The sequence below is a fragment of the Vanellus vanellus genome (genome assembly GCF_965231255.1).
Source record: "Vanellus vanellus genome assembly, chromosome: 3".
Taxonomy (NCBI): domain Eukaryota; kingdom Metazoa; phylum Chordata; class Aves; order Charadriiformes; family Charadriidae; genus Vanellus; species Vanellus vanellus.
Genome location: NC_138907.1, coordinates 99,600,380 through 99,622,999, shown reverse-complemented (window position 1 = coordinate 99,622,999; position 22,620 = coordinate 99,600,380). Strand labels below are relative to the sequence as shown.

The 22,620-nt window shown below is 36.2% G+C and overlaps 1 protein-coding gene across 1 annotated transcript in view; it reads left to right on the top strand.

Moving 5' to 3' along the window:
• PHF3 (PHD finger protein 3) overlaps positions 1-19,674 on the top strand; it is a 42,661-nt gene extending 22,987 nt beyond the window's left edge. The window contains exons 4-15 of the mRNA XM_082480187.1: positions 1,417-1,744; positions 2,762-2,939; positions 5,349-5,499; positions 5,608-5,764; positions 6,808-6,924; positions 9,180-9,311; positions 9,750-9,882; positions 10,395-10,590; positions 12,181-12,328; positions 13,794-13,883; positions 15,143-15,338; positions 16,518-19,674. Coding sequence (XP_082336313.1) covers positions 1,417-1,744; positions 2,762-2,939; positions 5,349-5,499; positions 5,608-5,764; positions 6,808-6,924; positions 9,180-9,311; positions 9,750-9,882; positions 10,395-10,590; positions 12,181-12,328; positions 13,794-13,883; positions 15,143-15,338; positions 16,518-18,700 — 4,009 coding nt within the window. The 3' untranslated portion in view covers positions 18,701-19,674. The remainder of the gene's footprint in view (positions 1-1,416; positions 1,745-2,761; positions 2,940-5,348; positions 5,500-5,607; positions 5,765-6,807; positions 6,925-9,179; positions 9,312-9,749; positions 9,883-10,394; positions 10,591-12,180; positions 12,329-13,793; positions 13,884-15,142; positions 15,339-16,517) is intronic.
• The last annotated feature ends 2,946 nt before the right edge of the window (positions 19,675-22,620 follow it).

Genomic DNA, 22,620 nt, shown 5'->3' with positions numbered 1-22,620 from the left:
TCTTAGAAGACAGACGTGATTTAAAAAGTAAAACTGGTAATTCAGTATTTTTTTCTGTATTAACAAAGCACTCGTAGTTTTCATAATACACTTTCACTCTTTCTGGATTTTCTTCATCCAGGCAATATATATCATAGTAGATATGTATTTTATATAAGTATAAAACAAAAAAAAGTTATAAAAGGGGAAAGAGAATGTAAGTGGATAATGCAAAAGATCTTCCGCGTCATTTGAAAGCAGATCTTTAGTAATGATGATAGATTCATTCTTATAAGAAAAGATTGTAAAAAATGATTACTACCAATTAAGTCTCCTGAAATAGATTCATTGAGGTGTAAAACTTGTCTAACTTTGAAATTCCACATCCTTTCAAAATACTTCCACTGAAAATTGTACTTTTCAGTGCAATTAGGTACTAGTGATACCTAATGAAGTTTTCAAAATGCTTCTGCAAAATAGTCAGAAATTATGGTTTTATTTTAGACCAAGTGATCTTTACAACACTTTGAAAATATTGTCTGTACTTAAAGTTACTTTTACTTTCAAAATAATTAAACAACTTAAGTGACTGTGAGATGAAAAGTGTCCTTTAAATGATACACATTTTAGTGTGTGAAACATTCTTTAAATAACTATTAGCTCTGAATAAAATAGCTGTTGAGCAACACAAAAGGGGCATGTACCTTATTTCAAACTAGCCACTCAGTCACTGCACGCTAGCCAGATGTAGTTGGAAGCCAAACTCCTGGCCCCATATTCACTAGTAAAGAGTCCTGGGGCTTGGAACTAGATGATCTTTAAGGTCCCTTCCGAAACCATTCTATGATTCTATAAATTTCTGGAAGTAATTCAGTAATAATGGTCTAAGGAATGCCACGTAAAGTACAAACTCACTGGGATATCTTGATGTTTCTGTACTGATCATATTTGTCAAAACACACAGACATCTCTTTCTTCTATGGAAGACTGCAGTTTATACATTCCTGCTCTAAGGGTGTTGATTACTTTTGAAGGAAAGCAAGGATAATGTGCTCTTGCAAGAAAACTTTCTTTTCAAACAAAACTTTACTGGGTTTGAGAGTTGTGAATTCCCTCCTCCCCCCCCCCCCCTTTTTTAACAGTAGTCTGAGAAGATACTGTGGGTAGGTTTTGGGGGCAGGTTACAGAAAAACATAATGAGGTTGTGATATTCTCTTGGACTATTGCAAAAGGCAAAAATCCTGTTTCTCAGGAAGATCGTACCATGTCGTAAGGCTGGAGATGGATGTAAAGCTACAATAAAATCACATACCAGGTAAGAAAGAATTGCTGAGATGCACAAATCAAAAGGAGTATTCGTACATTCTGCTTAAGTTGCTGTGTTTTCTTTCATAGTCTATAGTCTATATGCTGACTTATGTCTTATTTTGTTTCCAGGTTTATGGTAGGTTGTGGTAGATGTGATGATTGGTTTCACGGTGATTGTGTTGGACTGAGTCTATCTCAAGCACAGCAGATGGGTGAAGAAGATAAAGAATATGTGTGCGTGAAATGCTGTGCTGAAGAAGACAAAAAAATGGAGTGTTTTGATCAAAGTGTACCGGATACTCAAGTGAAACTTGAAATCCATAGAGAAGAAAAAGCAATTGAGTGTGAAAAACCGGGGATGTCAAAGCAAACACCAGCTTGCAATATAAATGTAACAACTGAAAAAACAAAGCAAACAGAGGACACTGGGAAGCACAAAGTCAAAATCTTCAGACGGGTGAGTCATGTAATGCTTAAAGTTCTGATAATTCTTGGGGATAGAAGGAGTTTCCTCCTAACCCCCTGCCATTTAAAATACTGTGTTTCAAACATTTTTGTGAATCTAATGTAAAACTTCTCCATTATTATATTCAGAGTTACTTCATTTTCTAACTGGCTTGACTCTTTTGAGATGATAACTTCTCAAATTGAACAGGATTATGTGCACGTCGTGTGTGTGTATATACACCTATACATATAGGTGTATATAGAAACGGTGAAGAACTTTTTGCATTTTTCTTTCAGGTTTCAAAGCACTTTCACAGGACATCTGTCAATTTGCTGTATGATATAAACCACAGATCTTTTAAAGACCTGTAAAATAATATGAAAACAGTATTTTAGTTTTTCTTGTTTTAACTTCAGATTGTACATAGAAGAAAATGCCTAACATTTTAATTAGGGCATTTCTACTTTCTTTGTGTCTCCTTTTACTAGTCAAAGGATAATTTGCAAGAGCAGTGAGATGTTTTTATTACAATTCTTTGGAGTCTTTTAGTATATAGCGTTACATTAATCATAACTGAATCATCAGTAATCCATTTTGTCTTATTTCTGAATAGTAGTAGTAATTCTGACATGTAAGGTATTCTGTTTAATTTTGGTTTACGTGTACTTTCTAATCATAAGTAACTTCCTATGGGTACGTGGCCGAAACTGGTTAAGGGATGTTCATTGGTATCCCAGACCTCCTGAAACAGTTGAAAATGTAGTGGTTTTCAATATAGAGCTTAACTGCAAATTGCCTGTGATGTGTCTTTGGCCAATATTTCCAAGACATTGTTAAGCAATACTTGGCAGTAATTTGGGATATTGTTCAGTAACTTGAAAATATTACATGGTGGTGCATACATCCAGGGAATTCATTATACAGTATACTTAAAATGAAAAACAAAAATGGGAAAAATGTGTGGTAATTACATAGTGGCTCGTTGTAGCATTCAGTAGCATACTAACATGTAAATGTGTATTTCAGGAATCTGGTGATGGGAAGAACTTGTCCGAGTCCAGAGACTCGGATACTAAAAAAGGACAACACGTTCCTTCTCGAAAAGGATCACAGACTGCTGTAATTCCTCGACGGTCCCCTGAAGATAAAAATGAAAAAATAAGTAAAGAATCCCTCAGTACAGTTGAAAGGTCTACGAAATCAGGTAGGGAGGTTTGGTGAAGTACTCCACGGTGTAATTCATGTGTATGTACAGTGAAGGATGATGACTTTCTTTATGGTACCAGTTTTTCAAACCACATTTTGTACTGCAAGTGATGGTCATCTGAAGAGCTGTTTTTTCCGATAATATTTGTGATCTTTCTTTCTCATTTGTCTTTAAATTTTATTTAGCAGGTAAATGTTTCCTGTGTGGATGTGTGATTATTTCCTGTTTGAATAGTAAAGGATGCTCACATAATCAAGAATGGGGGGAAGAAGTACACAAAGATGTCTCTGTATTAAACTTTATTTCATGTTGCAGAAAACTTTGAACTACTATTCCATGGAATGCTATGAAATACTTAATGTACATAAGTGTTTTAATTGCTGTATAAATTATATGTTGACTTACAGATGTCTTTTGTACAAACTGACAAATGATGGTACCAGCTCATTTCAAAGGGGAACATTATATTGCACACTGAGCTATCAGATTTTAATATAAATTTTATTTGAAAGGTTGAAAGGACACATTTCCCCTCTTCAGCTCCCTTCCAGGAAGCATTATTCTTCTAAGATCATGGTAATAGCAGCAAAGATAGTGAGATTTTGTATGAGAACTGTGTCTTTATCTCCTAAACTCAAGCTTTGAATTCTTGTCCAAAAAAAAAAAAAAAAATCTGTTTTTCTGGTCTTTTGCAAGTGGAAGAAAACAATAGAAAATGTCAGGGTTAAGTGTAAATCTCAGTGTAAGTATTTTATACTGAATGGTAACTTTTAGACTTCAAATACCTTGTTGTTCAGCTTTGAAACTCCGAGTCACAAAATAATTGACATCCTTTTTAACTGCAAATTGCATAGAGTGAAATGAGTCTTTGGCATAATTGAATTGCTCTAAAATGTATTGATTGAACTAGGAGATGACAAAAAGATTTTTAGAGTGACGATTTCAGAATAGAAGTTAATAGAGAAAATGATTTATAAACAGAGGGGAGGCTTGGCAGTCTCATTTAGGACAATTAGCATAGAATTATTAAGCAGCCCATTTGTCTTAATCTCTTAACTGCTTTGCATTATGTTTATAGTTTCATTGTTTATTGCTAATCTTGTCTATCACTTCCCTGTTATGGAACTGTGTTTTCAGATGATTGAAACTTTGCCAAAATGCTGCTGGCACGTGGTGGCTTTCCGTTTCCCCTTAACCCTCTCAGGCTACATTTTTTGAAAGGTTTTAGTCCAGTTCTTCATCTTCCTTCTGAGGAGGAGATAAGCAAAAAAATGTATTGAGCAAATAAAAGCATTATTAGAGCTGCTGTACTTAACAAGCCTCGCATGTGAATAATTTATATCACAGTGCAGAATGGCAAACAGCTGTCTCAGATCTGTACCACCTTCCTGGTGAGGAAGGGGGAAAATTAGTAATTTTGATAGGGATCATAGTTGTATTAATGAGAGAGTTGATGATGCAACCACACAGTCTGCCCAACAGAAAAGAAAATCTGTCTTTTTATAGCTGCTTGAAAGTGTAGTTAGTTTGGTTCTGGTATTAATGCATTTTAAGTTGCACTCAATAGGTGAAAATAATAATAAAGAAATACTTCTTTTCCATCAAACATTCAAGTTAGATCTTTATCAGTCTTCAATTTGTTTCTTTTTTAAGAGTAGAAAGTGAATAAATTAATAAAGTCTATTTCCCATTGCTTTCATGAGTAGAAGGCTACTGCTCTAAATTAGTGATGTGTTCACATGCTGAGACAAATAAGCTTTCAGATGAAACTCTGAAATTTAAAGTTTGAAGGAATTTGTTTTTTTTTGCTTTAATGTTCTTAATTTGACTAGAAATTTCCACTATTTGTATTATTTATAACAGAAACCTTATAATGGACTTGTTTAAGAATGTCTGTTACCTGAATCAGAAGCTGAGATTATTATCATTGAAATAATTTTGATGACTAACAGATACAGAAATGCTAAGTTTAATGAAAAATGCTCTCTTAAAGTAAACTTTAATATTCTTATAATAAGTGCTTCACAGTATATTATTTCTGAGTTTGCTCATTGAAAAAATAATCTGTGCTTTTACAAAAATTCAGAGTCAAAAATTCCACTGAAGATCAAGCTAAGAAGCACTGGGCATCTTGGTTCAGTGTAGAAGAAAATACCTTAAGTCAAAGAGCAAAAGTCATGTTTGTTTCTGCTAAGTAAGTCTTTTCTGGATTCATCTATGTAGTAGAGAATCCAAACCAAATAAGAAAGAAAAAAAAAAAAGCAACAAACCCACCAACCACCCTGTGAGTCCATTCCTTCTCCTTGAAGGAAAACTCTTAGCACTTTAAAAATAAATATTCCTGACATCTAGCTACAGTAGCAGTAGCTTGAGAAGCTTACAGTTTTTAACTTTGTGTTTTGATAGGTGTTCATGACAAACAAGAAATTAAGAAAAAGAAAAATGAGAAAGGAACCATTAGTGCAACACACCTGCCAGCCGTGCCAGCTTCCAAGCCTTCTGCTGATCAGATAAGACAAAGTGTCAAGCAGTCTCTTAAAGAAATTCTGATGAAAAGGTAAAGATATATTATGAACTTGTTTGTAATTATTTTCTTTAAGAAGGCAGAGAAAAAAATATTAATTATTTGGAAGTACTTGGTAATTTCCCTTGTGTTCTCTCACAGATTGACAGACTCCAGTTTAAAGATTCCTGAGGAGAGAGCAGCAAAAGTTGCCACAAGGATTGAAAGAGAGCTTTTTTCTTTTTTTCGGGACACTGACTCAAAGTATAAGAACAAATACAGAAGTTTAATGTTCAATTTAAAAGATCCTAAAAATAAAGTATGTATTATTTGTCTGTTGTGCTTTGCAGAAATGCTTTATTTGCCATAGATTAAAGGAAGAGTCTTTTATGTAAATACATATTTAGATACATACATCATTAATTCTTTCACAATTTATCCTGTTGGTTATTTTTTTCTGTAGGTTTCCTCGTCTCTTTGATGTTATTTGTCCTCTTGTGCATTCAGTATTCTCTGTGTTCTTTTTGGCTTGTTCCCCATTGTTAATTCTTCAACTTCTTGCTCCCAGTGTACTTTCTATGGTGGGGTTTCAGAGTTTAAGTGTTTGTCCTTACTACTGGTCTGTTGTTTGGGTGTTCCTGTCCCCTCCCATAACTCTTTCCTGCTTTCTGCACTTACTTTTGTTTCTGTCCATGAGCTTGTCTCGCTGTGCTTTTTCATACCCAGATTTCTCAGGCTTGATCTTCATTCTCTTTTCTGCTTTCTATGAACCCATTATTCAACATCATACTCACCTCCTCAACTTCTGTCTCTTGTCCTTTTATCAGCTATTCTGATCAAGTTGCTTTGTCTGTAGTATTTTACTATTACAGTCAGCCAACTGTAAATTCTATGAGCAGGCTAAATTCTGGTAGTTGCTTCTCTTTGCTCATACGGCTAAACTATGCGTTTTGTTTTTTTTTTACCCTAGGAATTCAGTTCAGTCAGTCAAGAAACATAGACATCCTTTTAAATACTAGCTTCTTTCTGCTGTGTAATATAGGGGATTTGTACCTTTTTAAAAAAAAAAAAAGTCGGAGTTACTGCTGCAATGGGCATAAACTCACTTTCTCCTTTGGAACAACAGTTAATTATACATCTGATCATTAAGGGCATATGTAGATATGTTCTATTATGTAGAATAAATGGAGTTCTGGAATTTAACTTTTTATGATATAAAATCTAGTACTGCTTCCTACAATGGGAGATAATTAGAAAACCACATAATCCATATAGTTGTACAAGGCACGTTGTATGTTGTTTCCCTGCTGCGAGCTGTTTTTGTATCGATAGGAATAGTTAACTTTTCTTTCTTTCTTTTAGATATTATTTAAGAAAGTACTGAAAGGAGACGTTACTCCCGACCATCTAATAAAAATGAGCCCGGAAGAACTGGCTTCCAAAGAACTGGCTGCTTGGAGACAGAGAGAAAACAGACATGTGAGATTTGTTAACTCATGTTGTTTAGTTGACTGCCTAAGCGTATTTAACTTCTTTTTTTGGGTTAAGTGTACGTAGAAAGAACAGAATGCATGTTGCACAAAGCACCTCTGACTAATCTGGAGGATCTCTAATTTATTTAGTATTCAAAACCCAAAGGGATTGTTAGGACAGAAGTGAAAGAAGTGTAGTAAATTCCTGAAAGGGGGAAACTATGTGTTTTTCTTTGCCTTGGAACTTTGTTGCTGCTTCGTCTTTCTTTCTTCTGTCTCAAGAGTGAAGGCTTCTTTGTCCTTATTTCCAACAAGAATTTAAAGCTCTAGCTGGAGCTTTATAGACACCAGTTTCTTAGAAAGGGAGAGGCATCTCTTTGGACAAAGCAAACTCAACTGGTGTTTTTTATAACTTTCATACTGATAGAGCATGACTATTCACCCACCAAGAAGTAGACCTGAAGCTGAAAACTTGATCTGCCAGTCTGAAAAGCAGTCTAAAGGAAAAAAAAAACAAAACCACCCCAAAACCCCAACAAAGTGCAAGAAGTTTATTAGGTTGGTTAGAGCATTACTTCTCTTGAAACAAAAAGTCACACTATATTTATAGCTGTGTTGCCAATTTAGAAGTAAAAGCAGGAATATAAGGAGCTGTAGTATATTTACAGAAGGTGCCTTTTTTCTTAGGTATTACCATGTTTATTGGGCAGTTAGTCTGATGGTAGTTAACTGCAGCTGCTTAGAAATGTCCAGTTTACAGTATCAAGTTTTCAAGTTTACATCATCTGGGTTTGGGTTGGCAGAATCTTCTGTATTCGCATGCCACTTCATAGAACGCAAAGGCACAAAATTGGTGTTAACATGCATTTTGTGTTTGGGTTTTATGATACTAGGAATTGTGGGTTATATCAGATGATTTCTGATTTAAAAAAAAAATTAATGAGTAGGTAGTGTAACACAATAGAGAGAAATTCATCCTCTTGACTGCTGTGTGCTCAGAATGAAAAAATGTTCAGTGATAACTCAGTTAACTGCGTTTTGCACTGCAACATTAATTATTCCTGGTTTTTTCCTTTTCTTTGCATATTGCGACTAGACCTGTTTGTAAATCATGACAACATTTTGCTAGTTCCTATGAAAAACGGTTGTTGAATTATTCCAGTATCTCAAAATTATTTTGAGGGCCTAGGAAGGCATGAAAAATTTGTTTATTCTGCAGATATCTAAAGCCCATCTTTTGTAGTACATCTTCATTACATTTATTTTTATAAACATCAATAAAATACTGAAAACAGGCCATACAGAACAATATATATTGTATATATTGCATATTCCACTGCTGCCAGGAACAGCTTTGAAACAAAAGCATAAGCTGCTCAAGAATTACTGAAGGGTCCTAAATATTTCAGAGAAATACTTCAAAAATTCTAGAAGTTGAAATGGAATGCAACAGGTAAAACAAATAGCAATGTATCATTTGACTGTATTTTTAATTTTCCTGTTTAAGCGAGACTTTGAGACTGCTACTTGCTAATTTTTTTTTTTTTGAAGTTTCCCCAGTGTGTTCAAAAGTAAGTAGGTATTTGGCAGACCGATAAAGCAATCATAGAATCCTTGTTTCCTTATGAAACCAGGCTTAAAATATTGGGGACAGCCAACACAGACTGTTTCTGGTTTATGAAGTAGAAATGTGCTTTAAGAAGCAATTTTAGAAATACTGCTTTAGATTTTATTTTTTGCAACAGGGCCAAGCAGCAGGGCTGATCAGAATTAGCATATCCATTACTTTAAGAATACATTTAAATGTTTTTTTTTTTTAAGGTAAAGCATTCGGTTTATGTACTAAAAAACAAGCTCTTGAAAAATGATACAAATCTATGCGTGTTTATGTCCTACATTGTCCCTATTATTATGGGAAAAGAGTTGATGCATTTTTTTTCTTTACTTTTTGGAAAATCAGAATTAGCTGTCTTTAAGTTTAGTGTTGAAGGTCTGTCTGCTTTATAACTTGTTTAAGTACATGCCCTGTAAGTACTTGCTGCATTGCAGGTGAAGTTAGACCGGCTGCTTGTGCATTTGCATTATGAAACGACTTGACTCTTGCGAAATAAGAATATATACTTCCCCCCCACACCACACCACCACCACCACCACCCCCCCCGGAGGGTTTCGTAATTGTAATCCTATTTTCTGTTGTTACATTTGTGGATTTCCAAATTTTATGGTATGGAAGTAAATATACCTAACTTCCTGTTTTTACAGACAATTGAAATGATCGAGAAAGAGCAGAGGGAAGTTGAAAGAAGACCTATCACAAAAATTACTCACAAAGGAGAAATAGAAATTGAAAGTGAAACGCCAATGAAAGAACAAGAGGAAGTCATGGAAATTCAGGTAGAAAAGAAAACACGGCAACACAGTGTATTTAGTTTATAGATAATATGGTGGTAAAGTGGTTTGCTTATGATTTTGTTGTTCAAATCTGTAATTATATGTTAGCTCTGTTTAGAGTTTTTCTTTTATCCTCACTGACTTTCACTTCTAGGCCTGGCGTTTTTGTTTTTCCATATTGTGTCCATGACTGTATGATGAATTCTCGCAATAGTAGAAAATATTCTAAATCTCACCTAAAAGATATTTAGGAATACCAATTCATTCTTTTAATGCATTTGTAGATTTTGTGATAGCCTTTTAGGCTATACAGCTGAAGGGAGAGCTTTATATCTGAAGGGAAGAAAATACCGTAAAATGTTTAAGCAATATGAATAGCAATATTAGGAATATTAATAGAGGGGAAAAAAGACTAACTGAAATATGTTTGACTTTTCTTAGGAACCTAATATGAAGTTGTTTGAGAAGTCAGAGGAAGCTGAAAAAGACAAAGAAGTAAATGAATCTGCATCTCCGGACACCACAAGTCAACATAAAAATCATCTCTTTGATCTTAACTGCAAAATCTGCATAGGTAATTTGAAAAGCATGTCAAAATAAATACATCATCCTTGTATAATGGTTTTCAGTCATAAATCGCAGTATACCTCAAGAATGTAAATAAATGTGGTTTTTTTTCTCTGGTTTGTTGACAAGCATGTGGAAGCAGTGTTTTACTTCATAATTTGCAAAAGAGACAAAATTAAAATGATAGGCTATTGGCATAAATTTGTTTTCTTAAAAAAAAAAAAAGACTGCAGAGAAAGAAATCCCTTTAATGGGTGTACATGATATTGTTGATTCCTCATTTCTTTATCCCATCCCGTTACAGTGGCAATATTTAGGTATACTTTCTATATATTTATACAATATTATGAATTTATACATTGTATATGTATAAAATGTATCATTTCTTTGTCCTATCCCACTTCAATAGCAATATGTAGTATTTTTGGTAGTAGTATTGTAGTATTTTTTCCTCCATGTCTTCAGAGGAAGTCCTCTTTTGTTTCTTCAATAAAAAACACTGTATTTAATTCTCTGTAGGCCGAATGGCACCACCTACTGATGACCTCTCTGCAAAAAAAGTGAAAGTGTCTGTTGGAGTTGCACGGAAGCAGTCAGACAATGAAGCAGAGAGCATTGCAGACGCCCTTTCTTCAACGTCGAGTATTTTAGCTTCAGAATTACTGGAAGACGATAAGCAAGACCCATCAAAATCTTCATTCACACCTCTCCCAAAGTAATATAAACTGTAGAAACAGTATTTTTACATGGAAAACATTATTAATCTTGTTAAGCTATTATGACTAAAGCTGATTTTTTTTTTAAATGTCATTTCATTAATCCATTTGTGTACTTTCAGTTCTACACCTCTTCTTAGGAATGGGGTGCTCTGCCGGAGTAAATGATGCTATGCATGTATATATATATTATGCATGTATATATATATATACTACATACATTGTTGTGATTACAAACTTCTAATTACCACATTTTCCTCTTGGGAAAAGTAAACTTCCTTATATTTTCTGGTGCAACAAGGTCTAAAAAGGCATGTGAGTTCATATTAAAAAAGTCAGGGTATAGATTTCATATTGTATATTGCTATTAAGGAATGTCGTATATACAGTGCTGTGTTTGAATGTGTGTGTGTTTGTATATGTATTTATGTAAAGCTAGGGAATTGCCCTATACAGAGCATTTACACTGATAAATCGGGCTAGTTTCAAATCTCAAAGCAACACTTTTCTAGAAATAACAGTTAACAGTTAAGAGCAGCTTGTTTGATGTTTTGCCATATTTGCTGTCAGCTCTGTCTTCATTTTCTTCCATGCTCTGCTACCCACTAAAGAAGGAATTGCAATGTATGAGGATCTCTTTTTTTCTGGTTTGAGGGAGGGGTTTCTAGAAAAACATTGACTGCCGGTTATTTAGAGGTGACCAGAGTTCGTGCTGAAATTCTGCCTTTATCAGGATAGTGGGATCCTTTACCGAGGACAGTAGACTTTGTTTTTTGACTAGCTTGCTGAAGATTCAAAGACGTCGTTTCTAGTGTAGACAGGAAGAAATGTAGGTTACTGTGTAATAGCACAACATCTGGTACTGCTGCATGGTGGGCTTAAAACTGCTAGTAGCATGCCTAGAATATTTTCATAAAAACATGTTGGGAAATGTTGAAATGTGGCTGTAACCTTTTCCATGAGGAAACCCTCAGGTTGAGAAACACACTCCTGTGAAATTTATTCTTTGCGGCTAAGTTGTTGACAAAACTGAGGCTTTTTTTCTGAGAAGGGGGGAAAAGCGCTGATTTGTACAGGAATTGGGAGGAGGCGCTCACAGAAGCTGTGGAAGTGATGCGTGGGTGAGAAGAGATGAGGAGCCAGCTTGTGGGGCAAGAGAGGGGAAGGGGGACTCAGGCAGCGTTGGAGCTGGGAAAGCAGGGTGAAGATAGGCCAGCAGGCAGTGCGCTGTCTTCTCCCCCCCTCCCTGTGGCAGGGGAAGATCTTCCTGGGTCTGCAGGACCTGTGTGTGTTTGTGTGTCCTCTTCAGTAGCATTTAGTAGCTCTTGAACTAAATAACTTTCCCATTCTCAAAAATTACAGTATGTGCTGCTTATGTGGTGGTCCTTCATGTAACATATATCTACTCCACTGGAAGATGAGAAATGTGGTTGTCTGTCTCTTTTCATTGCCCCTTAAGCCCCTTAACTGAAAAAGAAAATTCTTACTGACACATAATTTCTTTTACAAAGAAAGATTATGATTTACATGATCTTGCATAATATATCATGTTCTAAACAAAGTGGGTTTTTTGTTTGTTGTTTTTTTAGGTCAGAAACACCTGGTACTGTGGAATGTGAAAGTCTGTTTCTGGCACGCCTGAATTTCATCTGGAAGGGTTTCATCAATATGCCTTCAGTGGCAAAGTTTGTTATTAAGGCTTACCCAGTTTCTGGCTCTTTTGAGTATTTAACAGAGGTATTTATGTTTACTGCAAAGAATGAAAAATTCATTTATTAACTTTAGTGACTTGTTTACCTTGTAGACTAATAATAGCATAATGATGAAAGGCAGTGAAGCGTGATCATTGTACTGAGTAAAGTATTTGTGGGATGATGTGGGTTAGGGTATGTACTTGTGAGTGTTTTTCAGTTTGTCCTACGTGGACCCATGGTTCATCAGGGTTCAAGTTCTTTGATATCTTTTAAGATGTTTTGCTCTTTTCTCACCGTAAAATGTTTATAAGGATAAGCAGCAGTATTTACAGAGCTGGTTTTATGTTGAACTGTTTTTTGTTTATTATGGAGCATCTTCTGTAGTACCAAGTAGCAGAGAAAGATAGGGCAAAATTTGCTACTGAAATAACCACCTCTGTGGCATCCATTTTCTGAATTAGAGGAGAGAGAATTGTAGCTCTGTTGTGAATTCAAAGCATTAAACAAGTCGATACCAATTTTTGTCAGTGTCTACTGGTGGTTTCTGCTGGCAATGCAAGAAGTCTTCTCATTTTCTACAACAGAAACCTGCGTAACAGGGTTTATTTTTTTGCCTATCTGGTGGCAATTCTGGTCCTAACCTTCCGTTATAAGACTAAATAGTCCCTGAAAAAAAAGTTTATGTAGTGTTTTCTTCAGTGTCTGAGAGGCAGGAATAGGGTACAACTTTTTATAGTAGTTGTCTTCGTGTCATAAAATTAAGGTATGAGAGCTCATAAGGCTTAATGTTATTTCTCACCAGTGACACAGGATGCATCAGCTTTCTAATGAAAAGCACTTGGGTCTTCTGTCAATGTGATTATCGTTATTTTGCTGTAAATCTTGAGTTAAGTGCAGGGTTTGCAGTACCCTTTAATACTGAAGGATTGTTTTGTGACTACGACGTGCTTTTCAAAACTCTCCTGCTTTATTTCAAAAAACTGTTTTTCCTTAGGTGTTCCTAAATGATTCTGAAAGTCTATTTTTGTTACTCGTGAATAGTGAATTCAATAATATCCAAGAACAAATTTATGTCTATATATACATGCGTGTGTAGGTTATGATTTTCCCTCATGATTAAGATTCTGAAAATTTAATATATTCCTTCTTAGGGGGGGGTCTTTCATAGCAATTTGATCTTACAGATAACTTGAGTGTTTCCAGAGTGTGCACAGTTATGTTTGCAGTTAATGTTACTGAAATAAATAATTTTGGGGAACATATAGATGAACAGTATTGAATGATAACTGATTTAGTAAAGGTCATTAACTTTGCACTGAAAATGCTGATTTAAGTAACCAAAATTTAAATGTAAATTAATTACAGTTGTAACTTCTACTGTTACTTTAAAATTATAATTTAAGAACTGTGAGAATTAAGTACGTTTTGAATATATGAAATCAAGACTGCATGAAGGATTTACCACAATTTTTATGTTGGATTCAGATATCTGTTGTCCTTTCTCATAGGATTTACCTGATAGTATTCAAGTAGGTGGCAGGATATCTCCTCACACTGTCTGGGAGTATGTAGAAAAAATCAAAGCTTCAGGGACCAAGGTAAGAATTTTACGCATGAAAGGCTTGCTGTTTAACATACATCCTATTCACCCTAAAGATCTTTTTTATATTTCCTGGAACATTTGTGAATTACATGACTCTTTAAGGATAACTGATGGTTATGTTGAATGGGATGGATGGCAGCTGATGGTGTTTATTTTCTTACTATCTAACCTTAACCTGTCATTTTCCATTTGAGAATACTTGTATTCCTTTGAGGCAGTAACTCATCGTGAATGTTTGGATGCTACTTCACACGTCTTGAGTGTTACTCTTTAGTTTTGGTGCTGTTGTGGTATACAAAACCATCTCAGTGGTCCTCTTTTGGACCTGTGCCACTGTGCACAGGTTGTCCTTGGGCTGGGGAGCCCAAAACTAGATAGTGTTCTCCAGATGCTCTCTCACAAATGCTGGATAGAAGGGTATAATCATTTCCCTTGGCCTGCTTGCTGCTCTGGTTCTGACACCCAGCATGCACTTGGCCTTCTTGTGAACCAGCAATGCGTCCATGCCATCTGACTTGTCCACCAGGACCGCTGCATCCTTTTATGCCAAGCCGCTTTCCAGCGAGTCAGTCCCCCGGCCTGTCCTGGTGCGAGGGCTTACTCCGTCTCGGGGTGCAAGATGTCGCGTTTGCCTTTGCTGACCCTCATGAAGGTTGGCCCACTTTTTCAGCCTGCTGAGGTCCCTCTGAATGGCAGCCCGCACCCTTGAGCATGTTGACCACTGCACCTAATTAGATGTCACCTCAGTTTTGCAGGGGGTCTCCTGTCCCATCTTGCAGGTCGTTAATTAAGCCATTAAACAGCATCGACTCCTGAGCTGGGCTTTGGTCATAATTCTGGGATCTGACTGCTGGTCTTCCCCTACTATTAATGGATATCTCGGACACAATAGACTACAGAATAAAGCTTTCTAGTAATGTTAAGGGTTGGGAGGGGAATAATTACTTGGAAGCTGGCATGCTTCCCTAAAACTTGTTATTTAGCTGGCTGATAAAATGTTGGCTTTTTTGTCATGCACTGTAATTCTTGGGGTTTTTTATGTACTAAATGTTTTTTACTTGTTTTCTTCAGTTTTTCTTCATTGTTTTTGGCCCTGTTACTGCTCCTTCTGTCTTTTCTGGTTTTGTCTGCATTCTTGGTGAGGCTTTTTCTCTTCCTCTGAACTGTGCTGTTAAATAAAGAGCAGTCGCTAAAACAATTAGAATTTCATAGAAAAATATGTCTGACCATCTTTTTCTGTCTCGTTTTAAACAGGAGATCTGTGTAGTTCGCTTTACCCCTGTAACTGAAGAGGATCAGATATCCTATGCGTTGCTGTTTGCCTATTTCAGCAGTAGGAAACGCTATGGCGTAGCAGCCAATAATATGAAGCAAGTGAAAGATTTGTACCTCATCCCTTTAGGTTCCTCAGATAAAGTCCCACATCATCTTGTGCCTTTTGATGGGCCTGGTAAGTACAGCTTGGAATATGGAACTTTATTATCATGACACTACTTAAAGAAGTTTACAACAGAAATATAAGAGAAAACTAAATTTAAAAATGCCAGCTGTTCTGTTCAAACATGTAATGAGTTTTCCATAGTATTATATTAGCTTCCTTGAAAAGAGCAACTTCCCATTGTAAGATTATTCTGATACTTTAAAGTATTGTCGAAAAAATTATGGTGTGTAACTGTCATGTTTACTACATTATTCCTCTAATGCAGGTGGCTTTGTAGGTTACAGTCTAAGTCAAGTCAGTGATGCAAGTGAAGTATGACAGTAGTCGTACTGAGTTCCAAATTGATACTGTAACTTTGAAATAGTATTTTTCATTATTTTAAATATACTAATTCCTTTTTTCTCAAGTGTTCCAAACTTCCTTGAAAAAAAAGATATGGAAAGTTGAAAAAAACAGGTGGGCAAGGAAGAAGAGATCCTCAAGTGGCTCTCAGTTGTTCTGCTTACACCTGAGTTATTTTGTATCAATTTATTTTGATTATAAACATCTGTGGATGTTTTCTTCTTTTGAGATAGGCAGGGATGAAATGAAGAGAGCAACAACTTTTTTTTTTTTTTTTTTTTTCAAGAACCTAAATTGTACTGAACAAATTACATAGTGAAGAGATAGCTATTAGTATACCTTGAAACACAGTGCCTTCCTGGAATGAGGGGAAGCATTTTGGAAAGTTTTGGTAAATCTTTGAAGAAGTATGTCTAACACAAATTGATTAGGAGACTCTGTGGTTGCAAATGTGTTATTTGCTTCTTTTTTTCTTCATGTGTTTTGCTACCACCACCAGACTGTAGCTGTGTTAGACTAACATGATAATTAATTTCTGTGCTTTTTCTTATGTGACTAGATATCCTATATGATTGTCCTGTATTCTGTATTTGGAAATTATAGTGGGCGATACAGTACCTAAAGCAGTTTTAATTTGCAGTGTTTGAAGTAATAATTATTAGGTTGGAAATACAGTTTTTGATTAGTTTAAGTATTGTTTGTTATGTTTAATGATGGAAACTTCAAATGTTATAAGAGGAATACTTCCTGTAATACACTGTAAGAGTGTGGGGGTTATTTTTGTTAAAATGCTTGCCTTAACCAAAATATATGGAGATGATAAATTGCTGTTACAATTTTGTACAGGGATTGAAATACATCGACCAAATTTATTACTGGGATTGATAATTCGCCAGAAAATGAAGAGGCAGATTGCTGCTGTTGCAAGTGTTACTAGTAGTTTTGTGGATGAAGCTTCTGAAAGTACTTTGAGTAACTTGCCACCAGAGAAGAAAAGCAAGCCAAACAAACCTGAAGTCTCCCATCACGAGTTGGCACTAGAAGAAGAGGAGGAAAATGATTTTTTTAATTCCTTCACAACTGTGCTACACAAGCAGAGAAATAAACCTCAGCAATCTAATACGGAAGATGTTCCAGCAGTTATCGAACCATTGGTGGAAAGTACCAAACATGAACCACCGAAGCCTCTCAGATTTCTTCCTGGAGTCCTGGTTGGATGGGAAAATCAGCCTTCTACTCTGGAGCTAGCGAATAAACCATTGCCAGTGGATGATATTCTCCAAAGCCTGTTAGGTACGACAGGGCAGGTATATGAACACAGCAAGTCAGAAGCGAGTCCCAGTGAAGACATACCATTACTAAATGAACAAGCAACCTTAAAAGAAGAAAACATGGAAGTTGCTGAGGTAACTACTGAAGTTACTGAAGCAAAGACTGGTTTGGATGATGTACAGGAATCCGCTAATGCTACTGTAACTGTGGATGCCGCAGCTCTAGGGACCTCAAGTTCTGCAAGAAGTGCTGGATCTTTGATAGGGTTGAGTCTTAAGGGAAAACCTCCAGATGTCTCCACAGAAGCATTTTTAGCAAATTTATCTGCTCAGTCACAGAATAAAGAAACTGAAGAAAGTAAAGAAAATGACCCAAAGCGGCAGTTACCCGACAAGGAGAGCGTTGCACAGGAAATTAGAAGGACCACAAATTCCAGCTTTTCTTCGTCCTCATCAAATGCAGGGAAAAAACCCAATGAGAACAACGTTAATGTAGGCTCTGCTGAAGGTACCACTACTAATACCTCTAAATCACCACCATTTATTAATCTTAAGAGAGACCCACGACAGGCAGCTGGACGAAGCCAGCAGACTACTGCTTCAGAAAACAAGGAAGGAGACGTTAGCAGAAATGAAGACCGACAGAGTGCTTCAGGAAATGATCAAATGGAACCAGAGAATAAACAGTCTTCTGGAGAAGCGGGCTTAAACCTGTATCAAAGTGATGCACAAACCAATGAGACGCAGTACAGTTCAACTGCAGCAAAAGCAGATAACGCAGGTGCATCACAAGTGGAAGATAACAGGCACTCACAGGAAGATGCACTGATGCAAAGCATTGAAACAGTGAACTCATTCAGAAGAGGACCAGCAGCAACTTCATCTCATTTTGAAACAGAAAACTCTTCTCGTTCTGAATTTATTTCCAAAGTCCCAAGCCCTATTACAAGTGGCAGCTTCTCGTCTGTTAGACCTCCACAGCAGAATTTTCAGCATCCTAAATCAAATCCACCTGGATTTCAGTTTCAGGCTCCTGTGCCTCATAACTTCCCTCCACAAAACAACCCTATGTTTGGATTTCCTCCTCATTTACCTCCTCCGCTTCTTCCTCCTCCTGGCTTTGGCTTTCCTCAAAATCCAATGATGCCATGGCCACCAGTAGCTCATTTATCAGGTCAGCCACCACACTATGCTGGACCCATTGCACAAGGGCTGCCAGTGGCTCACAAACAATCAAGATTTTTGGGGCCAGAAAATTTTTTTCAGAGTAAAGACAGTAGGAGACCAGAAAGACGCCACAGTGATCCTTGGGGCAGGCAAGAACAGCATTTGGAGAGAGGGTTCAGTAGAGGAAAAAATGATCAACATAGACAAAGATTTTACAGTGAATCCCATCACCAAAAGAAAGACAGACATGAAAAAGAGTGGAACAATGAAAAATACTGGGAGCAAGATTCTGAAAGAAATAGACGCAGAGACAGAAACCAGGAAAAAGAGAGAGAGAGGAAGAGTAGAGAGGAAGGACAGAGAGACAAAGAAAGATTGCGATCTCCACACAGTGATAGGGCTGCTGATGGAAAAAGCCCCAGAGAGACTAGAAATCCAGAAAAAAAGACGGAGAAGCCTAAAAGTGAAGAACAGGCTCACGAAAAAGATAAGGAGAGGGAGAAAAGCAAAGAGAAGCATAGAGAACGAGAAAGTGAAAAGAACAGAGAGAGACATAGGGACCACAGTGACAGAACTAAAAGCAAAAGGTAAAAAGATGCAGGCAGTCTTTTAAAATCCTATTTAAATAAACTGTTAGAGTAATGTCGTAAAACTTTGTATAAAAAAAAAAAAAGCCTGCTAGGATTGTGCCATCTTTTTTTATTCAGTGTTGGTGTTTTGCAGAAACAAGTCTGTGTTTTGGTACCACTCAATGTACCAATACTCATCTTTTTTTTCATTATACCAACTATCGCTAGAAGTAGGAGTTTAATATTTTTAAGAATTTTACATTGCTGTATATTCAAAATTTTAAAGATTTCTTTTATTAATATGCAATAAAGGCTTAGAAATTTTCTTAGCTGATGAAGTTGGCTTTAGTCAAGTCTGCAATATAGTTGCTCCCTTTGGTAATTTGTGCTCTCTTCTGTTTTAAGATGCTCTGATAATTTTAAAGGTGAATTTCATACAATAACCTTCTTTTTAAATTGCACTGTTTTTAAAGACTGTAGCAAAGTCTCAGAATCCACACACATTACAACAAAATATAATATTGTTCCGTGGTGTGAAGAGTTTCTTTTTTTTTTTTTTTAAATTATTCAGTACTACAATAAAATAATTCAAGTGTATTTCATTAGTTTTTCAAGTATTTCCTAAGCATCTGAAGCAGTTTGTGACCAGAAATTGGAAGGCTGAGCTGCTCGAACGTTATTGCTTTAAACTGCACTTGTTTTAATAAGAAAGCATTTTTAACCTAAATTCTTGAAAATATGATTTGTAGTAGTAAATTCATTTCTCCCACCATTTTCCATGCTTCAAAAACTTGAATACCTAAGCTTGTACATTACTTTGTGTTTTGCTATCCTTTTTACTGTAAAATGTAAATATTTTAAGGGATATTTTGATTCTAAAATGATAAAACTTTCTCACATACTGTGTGTGTTTGATTTCATAGGTGTGAAACTGTAGGCTAAATGAATATAGCAGGTTGAGTTACAGAATGCCACGTTTCTTGTACACTTCATGGTTCGGTCGTTTTGAGTTTTGGGGGGTGAAGAGGGGGGAGAGGGGAGAAGGGTGTTTGTACCACTGGGACTTGTGGTAAATTGGTGTTTTGTAGTGACTACCATCCACTGATGCAAAACAAAAAGCAAACCAGAAAACAAACTAAAATCTCCTGCTCTTAAACTTCGTAAAATACACTGGTCGTTTTCTTGAGTCTGTCAGAAACAACAAAAATATTCCACCATATAAAGAAAAACGTTTTTGTTCTGTTTTTCAGTGTTTTGTTTTTCACTTTGAGTACATGACCTTAGGTACTGCTGCAGCATTTTGCTCTTCGCTGTAGAAAAGCCTCTTCTTTCCAGAAAGGTCTTTCCAGTTTAACAACACGCTAATGTTGTGTTTTAATTATGAATATATTTTAAGGTAAAATTTCATTTGGATACCTTGCGGGTAGCTTCACAGTCAAATTGACTAAAATTAAAAATCTTGCACTGAGTAAAGGGAGTGGTAGACTTTATTAAGTAATGTTTCTTGGACTTATAGTTGAGAAGATTCATAAAGAAAAAAATCTTCAGATTGTTAGTAACTAGAAGCGATATTTAAACTTTTAACTTTTCTAGCATGATAACATGACGTGATTAAATTTGTCTTTTCCAAATTAATTCCATGGTCTGCATAGCAGTAGTGCCATTGAATATACCTGATAGTATTATGCATGTGGTAGTGTTTAAATATTTACATCGGGGTTCTTTAGACACAGAAGTGCACGAAACCGTTGTTTGAGTTTTTGGAGTAAGTTTTAAGTCAGCAGCTCTGCTTCTGCAGATTTTCTTTAGACCTGTTCAAAAGTAGTCTACCCCCAGTCCACTGGCAATCTGTCTCTCACATTCACATCCATTTGTACTCTAAAAATAAACTGGGAGCAATGAAAATTGCAACTACCTGTACGGAAGGGATGGGAGTACTTTCTGCCAGAACTACCAGAAATAATTTGTTTGGAAAGAATATGTAAATATTTTCCAAATTTGCCAAGTGCTTTCCTACCTGCCTTTTGTATGTAGAACCACAAGAGAGCCACAGTAAAACCGCTCTTGAGGGAGAGTTTTGTTAAGAGTTTAAATTAACAAGCAGTGACAGTTTACAGGATTTGGTCCTAGAATCTGAGACAGTGCAAGGGGAATAAATCCCACTATTCCAGGAATAAAGGATGTTGTCTTCTCCATTGCCTTCAGTCACTCTCCTTCCAACACTCGTGTTAGTTGGAAGTGCTCCGATTACTTGTTACTTGTTTTACACTGAATCAATGCTCAGACCGCAAAAAGCAATGTGTGCTGATGAGGAACTGGCAGTACACCAGAAGTCCCAGAGAGAACAGGATAAACCCTAAATGCGCTCCCTTCCCCAGCATCACATGGCCATAAAAGGCCCTCCTAAAGAGAAACTGGAAGAGGAGAAGAATCTGGAGCCAGCTCAAATGCCAAGTGGCCTTCACGAGCTGCCTGTTGGGAAGAGGGGAAGAAGCTCTGTGGCATCAGGCTGGTCACCTGGGCGCTCAGAGCAGCTGAAGAGGATAGAAAGAACCTCACAAAGATGTTTGCAGATGCTTATTAAAACATCTTGGGGTAGTTCCATCACCACCTCTGCCCCCCTTAGTTATCTTCAGGTCATATGTAACTGACTCGGTAGTGCATTCATTGCTACATACCAATTGTGGTTATGTGGAATCTGACGTGTGACACCTGGTTTTACTGTGGTTATTGTCTCTGCTTTGTATCTGCTTTATGAAAAGACAAAAAAAATCAGAAATAGTTACTTGTTTCTGACAGGTACCCACTGAAGACTTGTATTCAGAGAATTTCCATGCAAGGAGGTGATGGTTCATTATGTACTTTTGAGCAATAGTAAAGTAAAAAAGGAAAAGAGAGGCATCGATCATTATTATTTTTATTCAAGTATTTTACTTCTACACTAAGCTAGCAGTCAAATAAGGAATGTAGATACCATCATAAATCATTTGTTTAAGCACATTAAAATATGTCTTGATTTATTTTGTTTTTATTGCTCACTAAAGTGTAGAATATAACTGAGCTTTTTCAGAAGGAACAGAGTTTTTGCATTTATATATAAAGACCTCTATTTACTTTTGAGATTATAAATTAATGAAAAATACAGACATGGAAATTCAATTTATTGTGCCCAAAACCTTCGTCTAGTAAAATTTCAAAATCTCTTTTAGGGGCATATAAGTCAGAAAGGTTTAGCCTAAAGCAAAGCAGTTCTTAGACTTTGTAGTTTTAAGCTGTTAGGAATAGAAGCTATTTGTAGGCAGACTGACACGTTCCCACTTTCCATTTGTAAACAGTTAAAACAAAGTTTTCATGTAGTCAAACAGGGGAGACCTCTGCTGGAGGAAAACAGCAGGCATATTTTCTATCTGTTCAGTAATTAAGTAAAGTACCTTTTCTGCTCTTAAAATCATTCTTCTTTAAGTGTAATATTTTAGCATGAAGACAGGCTTAAGTTCTATACACTTTTACATAAGTGCATACGTGCTAGAGACTCAGAAGGGAGGGAGAACAGCTTCATTAGCTAGAATAGACTCTTTGTGGACTTAAGTAATTACAGATGTTATGATTTTTAAAATTCTCATTACAATAGACATGCACTTCTTGCCCCAAGTACGTTTTTTTTTCCCCCTCCCCCTTTTCAGTTTTTACACTTGACCTTAATGTTTTGAATTAATATTACACAATTATAAAAGAGAAGCTTTGTGTTCTAATAAAAATTAAGAGTTTTGGAGAAACAGGTAAGTCGACTGTTCTCATAACACAAAAAGCAATACTGGAGTGACAGTTGGCTTTATAAGCTAATTACTGCCTCTTTGTCAACAAAACTATTTCCAACACAATAAAGAAAAAACCTGCAGACTTTCCCATTATTTTAAAGTAAATACTAAAGACTATGTATAA